The sequence below is a fragment of the Paroedura picta genome, chromosome 16 (genome assembly GCF_049243985.1).
Source record: "Paroedura picta isolate Pp20150507F chromosome 16, Ppicta_v3.0, whole genome shotgun sequence".
In the NCBI taxonomy this organism is placed as follows: Eukaryota; Metazoa; Chordata; class Lepidosauria; order Squamata; family Gekkonidae; genus Paroedura; species Paroedura picta.
This window is the reverse complement of record NC_135384.1, coordinates 23,121,902-23,138,603: the sequence shown is the minus strand read 5'-3', so window position 1 is coordinate 23,138,603 and position 16,702 is coordinate 23,121,902. Positions and strand designations below refer to the sequence as shown.

Here is a 16,702-nt window from a genome sequence, read left to right as displayed (position 1 = left end):
ATTTCGGGCAGCAGGGGTAACTTTTCAGGTGCTCAGGTGGAAGCAGCTTTTGTCATTGCAGGCTGGTCCAGCTAAGCCTCTGATGCCTTACAATCCTGTCCCTGCCCAGACCATTCTACACTCCTGACACTTTGGATCATCAACAGAATCCTCCTCCCTTCTTAAAGCGGCCAGGGGACATGCTGAAAACACACAAGGCATGGATGTGTGTGTATGTGAGAGACATTGGGGAAGGCAACATACTTTTTTCATTTGCATAGTAGGAGAAGGCTGTCTGGGTGAGGACACACCACCGCTTCTGCCATTCTGAGCCAAAGATTTTGGGGTCTGTGAAGAAAAAAAGAGAGGAGAAAGAGCATTACAACGTGGTTGGGCAACAACCAGGAAAGAAGCAGCAATTCTACACCCCCAACGGGTTTCCCAAGCCATGAGTCCCCCCATAAAGGAAAGTGCTTTCTTGTTTAACGCCCTTTCCAGGTGTTTCATCTGTGCCAGCTGTGCACAAGGGGCTGCAAGTGCCCAGCCATCTCAGCCGTCCCATAAACACTCTGGAGGCTTCTCATGGAATAATCTGGTTCTGAAGGACATCACAAAGAGGTCCTGCATCACGGCTTGGCATACAGAAGTTCTCAGGTTCAATCATCATGTCCAGTTAAAAAGGATCAGGTAGTGGGTGAGGTGTAAGACCTTGACCTGAGACTCCAGGTATTTTCAAAACTGGAGCTGGTAACCTCAGTTGCCAACCCCCAGATGATGCCTGGAGATTCCCTGCTATTACAATTGCTCTCCAGGTGAACAATATCCATTCACCTGGGGAAAATGGTGCTTTGGAAGGTGGACTCTATGGTATCATACCCCATTGAAGTCCTTCTCTTCCCCAAACCTCCTAAAATCATCAGGTATTTCCCAGTTCAGAGCTGGTAACCCTATGCACCAGCTGTACATGAGGGATCTATTATTTGCAACTTACCACTTTTAAATAAATTACAAAAACATGAAGCTGGTGGTGGTGGTGGGTTTTCTGGCCTGTGTGGCTGTGGTTTTGCCAGTCACTGTGCCCGGTGATGTATCAGGGATTAAAACTACCAGACTACTAGGCATAGCCCAAAAAACACACAACCAGCTGACTGCGGCCACGAAAGCCTTCAACAATACATGAATCTGCCTTATTCTGAATGGGACCATTGATCCTTCAAGGTTAGTATGGTCTACTCAGACTAGCAGAAGTTCTCCAGGTCTCAGGCGAAGGTCTTTCACATTGTCCACTGCTTGGTCTTTTTAACCTGGAAATGTTGAGGACCAGACCTGGGACCTTCTGCAGGCCAAGCAGATGTTCCACCAGAGAGCCAGAGCCCCTCTCTCCTCCATGTCTATCTATCAAGAATCACGGCTCTATTTCCAAGAGTTTAAAAAGGAACAGCAATGGAAACAGAGCATCTTTGTACAGTATTTGGTATTGGGTATTTCTACCAGTATTCAAAGTGCAGCATGAGACGGAACCCAGAGTCCCTGGCCAAGGGGTTTGCAAATTAGGGCACAAGGACAACACAGGGATGGGATGTGAACTGACAGATCAATACTGGTTACGACAAAGGTTGGTAAGGAGGATAACTACCTCTGGATTTCTTTTCCAAGTATCCTTGTTTCAGAACAAGTCCCAGCTCCTGAGTGGCTTTTGGACAGCTATTCTCAGCACCTAAATAGAATAATTTTGGATTACATATTTGAAGGTCAACTCTTTTTCAGTCCAACACTGTGTCACACACAGTGGCCAAAGTCCAGGTGCCTTCAGGAGGTCCACCAGCAGGGCCAGAACTCCAGAGCCCTCCCACTGTTGCAACTCTGGCCCCAGAATACAAAGCATCACTGCCCCGGACATAAGACATGCTGGATCAGGCTAGACAGTGTCCCACCTATACCTTGTGGCCAATAGCCACTGGTGCACCTCTGCTCCAGATGTGTCTCCAACCCCCTCTTGAAGCTGTCTGTGCTTGTAGCTGCCACCACTTCTGGTGGCAGTGAATTCCAATCCTTAACACGTGTGGGAACTTTCCATTATCAGTTCTAGGCCTACTGCTCATTAATTCCACAAGCACCAGCAATATCATTTCTCCAGCAGCATCAGTCTGGTTTCAAACGCTATTCACATGAAAGGTGCTCCAGCAAACCGTCCCACACTTTGAGGGACCAGCACAACTGCTCTTTAAATATGGGCCACTGGAGTTCCCGCTTACTTACCCTTCTCTCTGATCCCAGAGATTTGGGATCCACATTTGGTTTCCCAGTGGTAAAGAAAAAAGGAACAGTACATTTTTAGAGGCACTTCCCCTTTTATTACTTCACATATACCAAGTAGGGTGTTGAGAAGTTGAGAGAATGTAGGCTTTATAATGGGTTATGAATTGCCCTTATTTTAAACAAACGACCCCCTACTCCTTGGTGGGTCGCCTATCCATTGGTGGGTGGAGATCCAAGGACTACCCCAGCAGTGGTCAAGTATCTCTCTGCCATAATTTTCTTACAGAGCCTTGCAGGCTAGGAGTCCCCAGCCCCAGAGAAATTCGGCTGGACCTGACTCCTGCCTGGTAGAACAAGCTCCTAGAAAACACCAGGGTCCTGTTGGAGCTTACTGAATTCAGCAGGGCCTGCAAAGCAGAGCTCTTCCACCAGGGCTATGGTTGAGGCCAGTAAAATATCAAAATCTCAGCATCCAGTTGGCCTCCCTCCTGTATTGCACCCCTCCCTGGGTTCTGGTTTTACACCTCTGGGCAGAATGTTTAGAATGTCTTTACAATCGTTTTTAGATTGTGATTTGAATATACTGTTGGTTATAGGTTGTTCACTGCCGTGAGTCTGCCCTAGCAGAGAGGGTGGTTTCTAAATCCCAATAAATAAATAAAAAGAAATAAAGACTCCTTAACTGGATGAAAGGAGCTTAAAATGTAACAGGGAAGGAAATGTAAAAGGAAAGAACAGAATCTTGGCAACAGCCTGGCATTGAGTTTTAGACCCATCCATGAAGCGTACGCTGCCTCCCTTCATAATTGGAAGCTTCGCACACCACGGATACATTTAACACACATCGCGACACATCAGACTCGGCCCTGCGCATCGATCTCCGGTCTGCCTCAGCCAGAGATTTACACCGTCTCCCAGACATTTACATAACCTTTCGCCTACTCTGCTTGTATTTCTTTTTAATTAGCTGGGAGCTGGAAACGCAGAGTCAATTAATTCTTTCCATTTCTCAGCGGGGAGGAATGGGGAAACCAAAAGGTCCCAACCTGGAGAAATCTGTGGGGGAACATCAGCCAGGCTGGCCTGGAACATTTTGCTGCTGCCCACTGTTGCTTGGCGTGAGCCGAAAGGTGCAAAGAATGCAGAGGCCTAGCTGGATCATCTCCAAATCCCATGCAACCCTGCCTGATTGACATTCTCCTGAAGCAACTAGTTGGGTGGCTTCTACAGCTGGAAGAACCAACAACATGTTGACAATCATGGTGACCCCAACCACCCAGCCTGGCAATTGCCCTTTCCCTTCCCTTTCCTCTTAGGGATGCCTGCCTTGGGGATCCCCCAGATTACAGCTCATCTCCAGACTACAGAGATCAGTTCCCCTAGAGGAAATAGATGCGTTGGAGGGTGGACTCTAGGGCAGGGGCTCATGGGAATTGTAGTCCATGAACATCTGGAGGACCACAGGTTGAGGATCCCTGCTCTAGGCACTGTAGCCCACAGGGGTCCCTGTTCTTCCCAGGTTCTTCCCCCAAAGCTCCAGTTTTCCACCCTGGATCTGGCAACGGTACTTCTCCATCTCTTGCTGATAGGCAGGGAGGGCCTGGCCAGCCTATTTCTGCTGAGCTGGGAACAAGGAACCCATTAATTTCAGTTTGGATTTGGCTTTGGACTCCTGCCATGGTTTTGCGTTTAAAGTTTCCTGCTCTCAAAAGAAGTCTGTTGAATTTTACTAAGAGCTTGTCTACAGTCAAAATATTGAGAGATTATTTGTTAAAGAGTTTTTTAATTCTGAAGCGATGATACTTTACATTGCCAAAGGATTCTAGGGTGTTTCAGCCATACTCCTTTGCTGTTGGCTTCCTTCCGTCTTGTACGAATCACCGAGTTGGATCTGACCACCTCACGCTTCTACTTAGGGAGCCTGTGCCAGGTGGGAAGTTCCATCTGCTGGAGAAACGCTCCACCCTAAGGCCAGAATGCAACTCCAAAACGGAGAAAATAACTTCCCCCAGGGACAATTCAGCTTAGGGGAGGCAGGGATATGTCCCCCGCCTGCACCCTGATCATGAGCCAAATCAGGCTCTTGCTGATTTTGAAAACATTCCCAACAGCCACCATTCTGTGTAGCTGCAGAGAAAGCCATATCCAACTTGTCAAAAAATGTACCATGTTGTTTGTACAGGGGAAGTGGGTGGATTCAACCCTGCTGTGTTTCTGGGTGGAATTTGGAGCTCTGCTCACCACAGAACACAAGCACGGCATTATATGTATCATGACTTAACCGAGGATGAGGGAGAGTGAGTTGAGAAGCTTAGATCTTGACAGACACAGACATTTCCTACCTCATGTGCCAAAACAATGGCCATTTTGTGTGCCCAGGGCAATGAATGCATTTTCAAATTTTCGCTACCTGTCAATGGAAACCCAGGTTTGCTTTGGATACACGTTCACATGTACCAAAGTTTGGAATGAGTGTGATAATTAAGGTGGCCAGATTTGGGTTGGAAAATTCTTGGAGATTTTGGGGATAGACCATGGGGTTTCGGGAAGGAGGAAGAACCACAGCAAGGCCCATGGCACCCTACAAAGGAGCATATTTTTGAATGTTTCCATCATGTAAAACGATTCACATATGTAGAAAACTGGAATAAAGAATTTGCATTTACAAATATGACACCTTCCCACCCAAGAAGAAGAAGAAGAAGAAGAAGAAGAAGAAGAAGAAGAAGAAGAAGAAGAAGAAGAGTTGGTTCTTATGTGCTGCTTTTCTCTACCCGAAGAAGTCTCAAAGCGGCTTCCAATCGCCTTCCCTTTCCTCTCCCCACAACAGACACCCTGTGGGGTGGGTGAGGCTGAGAGAGCCCTAATATTCCTGCTTGGTCAGAACAGTTTTATCAGTGCCATGGCGAGCCCAAGGTCACCCAGCTGGTTGCATGTGGGGGAGCGCAGAATCGAACCCGGCATTCCAGATTAGAAATCCGGACTCCTAACCACTACGCCAAAGTGGCTGGTATAGTGGTTAGTAGTGTGGACTGGTGTGATTTTGGGAGAAACTGAGGCCCTTCTGCACTCATGGCTTACTTTCATTTATTGGAGAAGTCAAACTGGTAATCTTTTAATTTCAATTCTGTGCCTGCAATTTGCACTAAAAAAAAAAAAAAACCAGAACCCCCTCCACATCACATCACCTGCATCCCAAGGCTGTACAGTAGCTGAGTCAAGATTTGGCCATTTTTCAATTGCGATTCGGGGAATCGACAATACTGGATTCACCACCCTAAATCATGTGTACCATCGGTGAGCAACTAGTGAGCAACCAGGGATAAGACTGTATGGAAGGGAAAACACACAATAGTCTCAGCAGCTTTGTCCCGTTCTCACACCTGCCCTTCCCTCTCCATTTCCTGATCTGAGTAATTTTTTTTTAATGGCACGTTCCACAAACCTACATTGTCAAAGGTGAAATAAAATCTTCTTTAAAGTGTCCACAGTCTTTTGGGGATCAGGCAGGCAACACACAACCCCTTTTCTGTTTTCTGGAGTTGGGGAATGAGCTGGGAAAGGGGGGTGCCTTTTCAAAAAAATAATTTCAGGGCTGGGTGGGGGTGGAAACTTTCATTCCATGAGACAACTGCTGCGTTGTAATTGGTGGCAAACAGACACAGCAAACAGAGTGCAAACTGAATGCTGGGAAGTGGAAAATCAATGCAGAAGGGGGAAAATCCAATGCATGTCCCCTTAGAAAGCAAGGTGAAAAGCAGAAGGTGGTGGTGGTGAGGGGAAGCCCAATGGGAATGAACTGTGAAAGTGAAGGGAAACACCACTGTAGAAAAGGCCTGAGGCTGCTGCTTTGAAGACTGGCACTTTATACCTGCATTGTTGTCTATGTTTGACTAGCATTCATTCATTCATTCATTCATTCATTCATTCATTCATTCATTCATTCATTCATTCATTCATTCATTCATTCATTCATTCATTCAATAGACCTCACAAAGTAGAATGTAGCAACAGCTGCACGCCTGGGCATCTCTCTGTCTCACATTGCACCAGTGGGAGAGCACACAAGGGTGATGACAAAGCCCTGGGCCCGAGATGTGTTAAAACTAAAGCGATCTCACAATGCTTTCAAACTCAGCCAAGATCACATCAGGATAACAAGAGAGCTCCAGGGAATCCGACTCCTAGGGAGTTGGGAATCCTGGCCTCAGAACATGCTGATAGCACACACGCTGAACGCCTGTGGAAGCCTTGGCTCTCTTCCAGGTCTTAGTAAGTTTACACTGAACTGCCCCCCTTGAATGTCTAAAAATGCTACCGATCACCTCCCCAGTGGCCACGTTCAGCAGCTTTTTAAGTACGAATCCACCCCCCACCAGATGGGGCTCCTTCTTGTTTTGCTAAGCGGCTCTCTCTTAACATGTCAATTCATCCATGTTGTCAAATTTTCCCTTCCCTGCTCCCTTTCTTCCTTCACAGGACTATTTTCATTTTAGAGTTTTATGACTCTGCAAAACTCTGGGGGTGGCCATAAATCCTCGCAAATGTGTCTCGGGGTGAGCGTGAGGCATAACTGCAGCAGCCAAACATAAGAGTTCATTTGTGCAGAAGCAGAATTCCACCCCCTCCAGTTTTGTGCTTGGCTCTTTATTAGGGGAGAACAGGGCTTGTATTTTCTCCCCACGTGAGAAAGACCTTTTCCAAACCTATTTCCAGCACTGGGTTTTCCCCCTCCAACCATGCGAGCAGTAACCCACTTTCTGTAATGGGCTTGAAGAGTCCCAGGAAACATCTGTTCTCTCCTCCCTGAAATCTTGCACCGCAGCAGGGAGAATCCAGATGTGCAGACCTGTGCCTTTTTGCTTAGTAAGTCTCCTTTACAAGGGGAATTGGAGAGGCTAGACTGGCTCGAGCCCCCACTATGGGCATGAGATGATGGGGGAGCTTCTCTTCCGGTCATGGCTTCTCCTCTGACAGGCTAGAGCTATCCTTTTGGCTTTGAGCTTCTTCCTTGCCACTTGCGACACTCCTGTGATGTCATGGAATGCTTATGAACATTCCAGTTGATCTGAGGTTTTAGCAAAGAGGACACTGATGCAGGGTCTGTGAGGGAAGTAAAGGTCAGTTTGGCTAGGGAAATCCTCATCAAAGGAGTTGGGAAGCGAAAGAAGAGAAGAAGAAGAGTTGGTTCTTATATGCCACTTTTCTCTACCCAAAGGAGGCTCAAAGGGGCTTACAGTCGCCTTTCCATTCCTCTTCCCACAACAGACACCCTGTGAGGTGGGTGAGGCTGAGAGAGCCCGGATATCACTGCTCAGTCAGAACAGTTTTATCAGTGCCGTGTTGAGCCCAAGGTCACCCAGATGGCTGCATGTGGGGGAGTGCAGAATCAAACCCAACATGCCAGATTAGAAATCCGCACTCCTAGCCACTACACCAAACTAGTTGGGCAGTAGTATAGGTGGTAGGCATGCAAGAAAGCATAAAACTAGAAAAATGAATGAAAAGAAGGCATTGAAGTCTTGCAGCAGCCATGAGAAGGGGAAATATAGAACAGGGTGTTTTTTTTCTTTTCCGTTATACGTTTTATCCTGCCCTCCTTCAAGGACCACAAGACAGAATACATCTGTCTGATCTTCATAACAAGCCTGTGAGATAGTTTAGGCAGAGAAACGTGTTGGAATAAGCAAGATCTGTTGCATGCAGGATTCAAAAGGGCATGAAAAATAACCCACAGGGGGCATCAGAGGACATGTGGATTTAGCATAGTTAACTTAGGAACTTCCTGGAATTTTTCAAATGATCAGTGTCCTGAATGCAGTTAACTAGCTAGCTAATTAGTTCTCTCTCCTTTCCCTTCCTATGCAAAGTTGTTTCTCTTCTTAATAAAACTATTTTATCCTTTTAAACCGCTCAATGCTCCTCTTTTCTTTGCAAACTTCAATTCTGCCAATGAAATGGGACATGAAGGGCCCAAAATAAGTCATCCTAGTATAAAGGCTAGAATGCAGGATCCAGTACGGAGAATCCCAGATTAAAATCTCCTCCCAGTTTAGAAGCAAACAAGGTGATCTTGGGCTGGTTAGTATCTCTCAGCTTAACCTGGGCATATTCTGCACACAATAGATAATGCACTTTCAATGCACTTTAGAAGTAGATTTTCCTGTTCTGCACAGGAAAATCCAGCTGCCAAAGCGCATTGAAAGTGCATTATCCTACGTGTGCAGAATGGGCCCAGTTGTTCTGAAGCCAAAGTGACGGGAGTGAGTTGAACCACCTTGAACGCCATGATGAGAAGGGAGAGAGGAATAAAAATCTAACAAGCCTGAGTGGGAATTCAAACCTGGATCTTATTCAGCATGTTGTAATGGTTAAGACAGGTGGACTCTGATCTGGAGAACTGGGGTTGATTCCCCCCTGCCCCCCATGAAGCCCGCTGGGTGACCTTGGCCCAGTCACCTGCCTCACAAGGTGCCTGTTGTGGGGAGACAAAGGGAATGTGATTGTGAGCTGCTTTCCTTCTTCCCGGTGTGATTCGCTCCAACCACTCTATATACTCCTTCTCTGTAATAAAAAGCAGTGCGCTAAAAAGAACAGAGCTAGCTGACGCCGAAATTAAGAAAGGTGCATGGATCAAAGGGTGGAAAGGATGAAAGAGAGAGATGGGCTGGAGGAGATTTCTAGCCAGGGTCTAGGGACAAGGAGGGCAGGAGGTGGACCAGTTGGTCGAAATGATCCTTTTCTCACAATCCTAGCTGATTTGGGACGAGCTAAGCCACTCCCCAAATACCCAAAGGATTTCTGTTCTTATTACTTCATGTGTTCCAGAGCAGCGCTGCAGCAATAAGGAAATTGAAATGAGCGTTGGCCTCGAATGGCTAAATCTGGAGCATCCCTGCCTGAGATGAAGCTCTTCCATTGTTCTCATCACTTTGAGAAAGGCCTGCACAAGCCAGGGGGAAGAATGAGATCCGGGTTCAAAACTAGACTCTTCGGTCCAGACCCGGAGAACTGCAGGCAGAAGAGCTGATGGGATGTATGGTGCCACGTGGATGCTTCTGGCATGCTTCTGTGTGGCACTAGCATGGTCCTGAACATGTCCTGTTGGTTTTCTCCAGCAGCAGATTACAGCAGGTTTGGGCGTGTGGAGGGGAATGTGGAATGGAGCAATTATGCAGTATTGGGAAAGCCAGACTCTACTAACTTCTGATTATTGGACCTCTCAGGGCAATATGGACTCTAATTCCAAGGATACACATATGCAGAATGAAACTTAGCTGGATTGCAACCAAAGTCTTGAAAGTGGGGGGGGGGGGGTGGCACAGCAGCCACTGGTGGCCAGAAAAGGGGGCTGATGTCAACAGCATATGACATTATATTAAATCAGACCCTTGGCCTGTCAATGTCGTCCGCACTATCTACTCAGACTGGCAGGAGCTCTCCAAGGTCCCCGGCAGAAGTCTATCCCATCACCAGGGATGGCCAAACAGTGACTCTCCAGATGTCCATGGACTACAATTCCCATGAGCCCCTGCCAGCATATACCTGGTGGAATGAGCTCTTGGGAGAGCTACGGGCCTTGAGGGAGCTGTCGGCCTTCCGCAAGGCCTGCAAGATGGAGCTATTCCACCAGGTCTATGGTTGAGGCCAGTCAAGGAGGAAGATCTGGTGGGTCTCCATTAGGTAGTAAGCCACCCTTTGACCACCTGGGTGTTAATTGCGGACATAGCCCTCTGCTGCCTGGTGGCAGGCGTCCCGTTCTGGGGAAGGACTGTTTTTCCGCCATGATGGGGCTTTGTTCTATGCTATTTTGTTTTAATTGGGTTTTATTGTAGCGGAAATGTTTATGCTGTAACCCACCACAAGCCGGCATGCCGAGAGTGGCAGGTAAGAAATATTATTATTATTACTATTACTATTACTATTACTATTACTATTACTATTACTATTACTATTACTATTACTATTACTATTACTATTACTATTACTATTGATGATGATGATGATAATTGTAGTCCATGGACATCTGGGGAGCCACAGTTTGGCCACCCCCGCCTGGTCCTTTTAATTGGAGATACCAGGAATTGAACTTCGGGCCTTCTGCATGCCAAGCAGAGGCTCTAGCACTGAGCCACAAAGACCACTAAAAGTTCTCAAAATTCCCCGAGTGTCATTGGAAGCAGAAGCCATCCCAGCTTCAGATACGCAGGGCAGCAAGTTTTAGCCCCCAGTCCACATCTGTCCCTCTTCTTGCCATCCTCGCTCTGTCTCACGATCAGGGCCAGCTTTGCATAAATGACAAACGCTGTAAGTGTATCTCTTTCTTGAATCCAAGCCCCCCCCACCCCACCCCTCTCTCCCTTTGCGCTGAAGCCTGCAAATCTAAATGTCATCGTGTAGCGTGCATTTATAATTACCAACGCAGGCTTGGTAAGCGGGGAGAAATCTGCCAGTATGAATATTAACATTAATGTGCCCAACGCCAGCTCTCCGATCCCGCTGGCAGAAACATAAAAAATGCCAGAGTGGAACTTTTATTTAGATGTTAAAAAATTCCATGCCTCAGCGGGGGTGACAGAGGCAGCCCCAGCGAGGTCCCAGCACTGTTTGTGCTTGAATTGAATTGCAGGGGTGGGGGCTGTGGAGGGAGGTGAGCAAGCTGACAGTGAGCTGCCGTGCTTATTTAATCTCATTTGCTATCGGAACATTGCCAGCATGAGGCTTCCCCCTTGGTTCTCTCCCCTCCCCCCCCCCAAGAAATAAGGCTGCAGACAAAAACATGTCTGGCTTTACTTGGTGCTCTGGCAGAGGCCAGGAGCAAGAATCTCACCTTGTATGGATTAGGACACTGCATGGTCCTCTGCATTGAGAGCTGCTATCCTCTGGGAGTCGGCTAGAGATGGGGTTGCCAGCCTCCAGATGGAGGCTGGAGAGCTCCCACTATTACAACAAAGATCAGGTCATCTAGAGAAAGTGGCTGCTTGGAAAGGCTACAGCAGGGGCAGTCAAACTGTGGCCCTCCAGATGTCCATGGACTACAACTCCCATGAGCCCCTGCCAGCGAATTCTGGCAGGGGCTCATGGGAGTTGTAGTCCATGGACATCTGGAGGGCCGCAGATTGACTACCCCTGGGCTACAGTGTTATACCCCCTGTAAGTTCCTCTCCTGCCCAAATCCTGCCCCCCAAATCTCAAGCTATTTCCCAACCTGGAGCTTGCAAACCTACATGGAGATCTCCTGGAACTACAACTGATCTCTAGACTACACACATCAGCTTTCCTGAAGAAAAAGGCTGCTTTGGAGGGTGGCCTTGATGGCATTATATCCTGCTGAGACCCCTTCCCTCCCTAAACTCTGCCCTAATCAGGCTCTGCCTTCAAGTCTTCAAGAATTTCCCAAATTGAAGTTGGAAGCCCTATCCAAATCACTGCTGGTGATGTTAAACATGCATCTACAAGGGCTAACCTAGATCTGGAACTCTCTAGGATGGAACTCAGAGAGCTGGGGATGTGTAGATGCTGTCCCCTTTTTATCTGAGTTTTCTACGTTGCCGTTTAGAAGTTTAAATTCACAGAGCATCTCTGTGGAGTGTATCCGATATTCATACTTTACTGAGCAGTATGCACGGGAGGTATTTTTCGTTCTTTCTTGAAAAAGCATTTGCAAAAACAGATGGCAAGTCCGTGCATATGCATGGGGAAGTTGTGTTAACTGTAGATCAGAACACACACTGAAAGGCACAGAGGAATGTGCATCTCAACAAATGCGACGGAGCACCTACAGACATCTTCCTTGCCTGTGCACTCGGATGTTGCTTTTTCGTCTCCCTTCCTAAGTTGCAAAAAATGGTTTGCTTTATCTTGTTACTATTTGCTCCCCTTCCTGGGAGCAAACCAGCATACCAGATAAAACAGGATAGGCTCAGGATAATCATCTGTATTAGCAGGAAAAAAAATCCCTACCCAAAATGATTTGGCATGGATTTTAGCCATCAAGATTATAAATGGCAGTCCATATTGACCGTATTGAAAAAATGACCATTGGATTTTTCAGAAAAATGGCTAATCCTAAACTACCTCATGTAATGAGCTCTAGTTCTACATCCTCTTAGCAACAGAAGAAGAAGAAGAAGAAGAAGAAGAAGAAGAAGAAGAAGAAGAAGAAGAAGAAGAAGAAGAAGAAGAAGAAGAAGAAGAAGAAGAAGAAGAAGAAGAAGAAGAGTTGGTTCTTATATGCTGCTTTTCCCTACCCGAAGGAGGCTCAAAGCGGCTTACAGTCGCCTTCCCATTCCTCTCCCCACAACAAACACCCTGTGGGGTGGGTGAGACTGAGAGAGCGCTGATATCACTGCCCGGTCAGAACAATTTTATCAGTGCCGTGGCGAGCCCAAGGTCACCCAGCTGGCTGCATGTGGGAGAGCTCAGAATCGAACCTGGCATGCCAGATTAGAAGTCCGCACTCCTAACCACTACACCAAACTGGCTCTCTGCCCTAATCCAATAACAGGAGTTATTGGCCCTACCCAATTTGGAAGGTGGCCATCTTCTCATGTTTATACAAGTGTGATTAACACGTGGAATTCAGTGCTGCAGGAAGTGGTGGTGGCTAGAAGCACAGACAGCTTCAAGAGCGGATTGGATAAATATATGCGTCAAACCTGGAACTGGTAACCCACCCCCCTCCCCCCGCTGGTTGCCAACAGGTACCTGGAAACCCTATACATGTACCAGTTGTGAACTACTATCCTAGGCCACTGTCTTGAACCTGTCACAAATGCAAAGTCGTTCAAGCATGAGCTACTAAAAGGCCTTCAACAAATTTGTCGTCTGATTGGGATAGCGATACAAGCAAGTCATTCAACGTCAGTGAATATAAACTTGGGAGAAGAGGCTAGTATATTATGTCCCCTGCCCAAATGTGGTGAAGTAGAAGAGCTCTTTTTTTGTACCCCACTTTTTACTACTCAAAGGCATCTCAAAGCGACTTACAATCGCCTACCCTTCCTCTCCCCACAACAGACACCCTGAGATAGGTGGGGCTGAGAGAGCTCTGAGAGAACTGTGAGTGGCCCAAAGGCACCCAGCTGGCTGGAGGCGAAGGAGGAGTTGGGAATCAAACTCAGTTCTTCAGATTAGACGATGGCACTCTTATCCATTACACTGAGTTGGCTCTCCGGTGAGATACTGTTGTGCTATTAAAACAGATTTTCCAACTATAGTTTACTTTGGATAATGCATGCAGATTTGGAAGACTGTACTGGGTTGTATCCTGCTGGCTTTTCCTGCTAGTGCAGAAAGGAACCCAAAGTGATCTTATCCAATTGTTATCGAAGCCTTGTTCCCATGAGTCTCACAATTTATAGTACAGGCCAAAGCGGACCCTCCTCCCTCTTCTACTGACAAAAAAGCTAGAGATCCAGTCCACTGTCCCCCACTCCCCCCCCAAATTTTACCGATACATTTGTTGGGAGGACCTTCTATACCTGCTGAATGTGCAACTGAAAGAAGTAGGGGTATTTTACACACACACACACACAAAAGCCTTTCTAAGGATGATAGAAGAGGGAAAAAATGACTTCTCTGTGAAAAATGGAAGCAAGATGATTGTGAAAGTCAAAAGCCAGATGGGAGATACCTCTGTCATCTCCTGCCCTCCCAGCTTTTGCAGAGCAATAAAGATAAAAGCTATAGAGAAGCCGCAAGCAGCTTTCCAAGCAGCCCTTCACTTCTTAAGGCACTAAGTGCCAGCTCCAGGGAGAGATGGACAGCCAAGGAGCAAACGTCACCGTTTCCCTGAGTTCTGGCTCCATTCGGGTTAGGTCAGAGATTCAGAAGAGGGCAGAAACCCTTCTTCAGCAATTTTTATCAATATGAAAGGCCTCTGCCCTGACACAACCATATAGTTGGGGAGGGCCATTGCATCCCTTCTACTAAGACCTGTAGAGGAAGCCCAAGAAGATTGAATCAGGTAGTTCTGCAAAGAGGGGGGAAGAGGAAATGGAACCTGTCATGAAGGCATTCAGATTGTAGTTTAACACAGTCTTTATTGTATGTATCATCTTGCTTTTAGTGCAGCGTTTTCTACTTTTGTATTCCACTTTCATTGTTGTTGCTGCATAAGGATGTCACTGCTGGTGTGGCCTGGAAGCACCAGTATTGCACTGGCCCCCCAACTCTGATTTCCATAGTTCCTGAATAAGTCAAACTGCGGCCCTCCAGATGTCCATGGACTACAATTCCCAGAAGCCCCTGCCAGCGAATGCTGGCAGGGGCTTCTGGGAATTGTAGTCCATGGACATCTGGAGGGCCGCAGTTTGACTACCCCTGTGCTAGAGCATTGCTCTGGTGAAACCTACAAGTGCCGATGAAGATCTCTGCCCCCATTTTTCCCCGGCCTACTTCTCCTGCCAACCCAATGATTATTGGCAGACAGTGGAAACAATTGCTGGGTGTTCGCCCGCCATTAACAGGCACCTGGTAAGCCTAGCTGACATGCAAAGAATTGTATAAGGTTGATGAGATCGTGATTCACTTTGCAGATGATTATTGTTCCGAAAGGCAAGTTCTACACTTGGTAATGTTTTTTTTACCCATTTGTGCAGGCTAGTTTAGGTGTAATGAGTCTGTAATTGCCTTAATCCCTTTTAAAAAACTGACATTACGTTGGCTATCTTCCAATCCTCTGGCAAAGAATAAAGGAAAGTGATTTTAGCGAAGCTACATATTTTGGTCAAAAGGTCAAGGATTTCGCTGTTATTAGTAGCTTTCTAAAATTGCTAATCAGCTGCCAATCTTCATTGTCAGCTTTTTTGGATATAACCTGTTTGGAATCTGCACCATTCCAGGTGTTGATAGTGTTCTTTACTTAGTACGATGATTTTTTTTAGCATCTGAAGATTATGGAGAGAATAACATGAGGAAATATTTCAAAAGGGGGGAAAATAGTGACTCGGTGTACACGTGTGTGTGTGTTGGGGGGTTAAACTGTAAAGCCGTTGTCAGCATATGGATCACCTGAAATTGATCCTACATAAAAGTTAATTTGATTGCATTGTTCCCCCAAAGGAAGAGACTACATGAAAAAAGATCAGACAGAAATATTTCTTGTGGACATTTTTGGAAGGCGCTGGTAAGCAGAAATCCAGAAAGTGTGGGCATCAACACGAAGTTAACTACATCGAGTCAGTGCTGGTTTGAGAATCGATGGTAGCAAATCATATTGCGGTGACAGATTTATCACAGGGACTAGGTATTTTGCATCTCTAACTGCACCGTCAAATGGAGCTTTTGCTATTTTATTATTTTTTAAAAATTTATATGGTGCTATCTGACCTTAACCGGGGCCCTAGAAATATTTCAAAAAAAATTCTAAAACACACAATTCTTTGCAAGGGCTGTGTTATGCTGATACAAAGCATCTGAGTCCAACAAGCCACACACATCATAGGTGTACAGTTTCTACGGATTGCTACAGGGTTTCCAAAACCAAAGTGGGTAACTTTGCCTGGGAGATTCAGTCAGTTCTCACCCTGCCCTGTGACAAGTCACAGGGGAGTCCATCTACTGGTGCACCTAGAAGCCCAGCGAAGTATTGTCTTCTGCTAACTCCCCCTGGCAAAGAAACTACATCCTTTCCTATTATAAGGAGACCATGAAGTGAAGCTATGATAATGCACTCTATCTGGAACCGCTCCTCAATGTTTGTTTCCCCTTTTTGGGGAAGCTTCAGCCACTGCAAAATGCAACAGCCTGCAACATCTTTGAGGCACACAGTAGAGCAGGCCTCAATATCTGTTCTGGTCTTCTGTTGTCTTCCATGTAAATTAAAGGCGGTGGTTCTGTTCTAGAAAGACCTACCTTTATGCCAGGGGTAGCCACTTCTTGGCTCAAGAGCCACATGAAGCTCTTTCACATCCCACCTGAAGCTCCTTTTCTAATTTTAGTTCATTGTGATTTACTTTGTGTGCAACTTATACATTAGGGAGATTTAGTTCTGTTGTCCTGAAAAAAGCTGGATTTATTATTATATGTGTGCTTGTTAGTGTCATAAATAGGCATGCAATAGTCTTTTTGCTGATGTTGATTGTGAAGGAAGCTCTTTGTAACCCACATTGCTCTGCACCCATCATTTCCTCCCGGAATGGTTCCCTCACCAAAGACTTATCTCTAGCCTCCAAGCCTGCAGAAAAGAGCAAGAGTCCCAGAGCACCTTAAAGACGAACAACATTTGTGGCAGGGTGTGAGCTTTCATGTGTCATTGCTCACTGCTTCAGATATCTGAGTCACTGCTCACTTCAAGTATCTGAAGAAGTGAGCAGTGACTCATGGAAGCTCAACTCCTGCTGCAAATGTTGTTAGCCTTTAAGGTGCTCCTGGACTCTTGCTCTTTTCTACTGCTACAAACATGGCTACCCATATCTCCAAACCAGGGCCCATTCTGCACACGTTGGATAATGCACTTACA

The 16,702-nt window shown here is 46.4% G+C and overlaps 1 protein-coding gene across 5 annotated transcripts in view; it reads right to left on the bottom strand.

The window, feature by feature from the left end:
- SKAP1 (src kinase associated phosphoprotein 1) overlaps positions 1-16,702 on the bottom strand; it is a 351,262-nt gene that overhangs the window by 89,739 nt on the left and 244,821 nt on the right. For all 5 annotated transcript variants that reach the window (XM_077315028.1, XM_077315029.1, XM_077315030.1 and 2 more), the window contains exons 6-7: positions 1,616-1,696; positions 244-327 (exon numbers count right to left, since the gene is read on the bottom strand). In XM_077315028.1, coding sequence (XP_077171143.1) covers positions 244-327; positions 1,616-1,696 — 165 coding nt within the window. The remainder of the gene's footprint in view (positions 1-243; positions 328-1,615; positions 1,697-16,702) is intronic.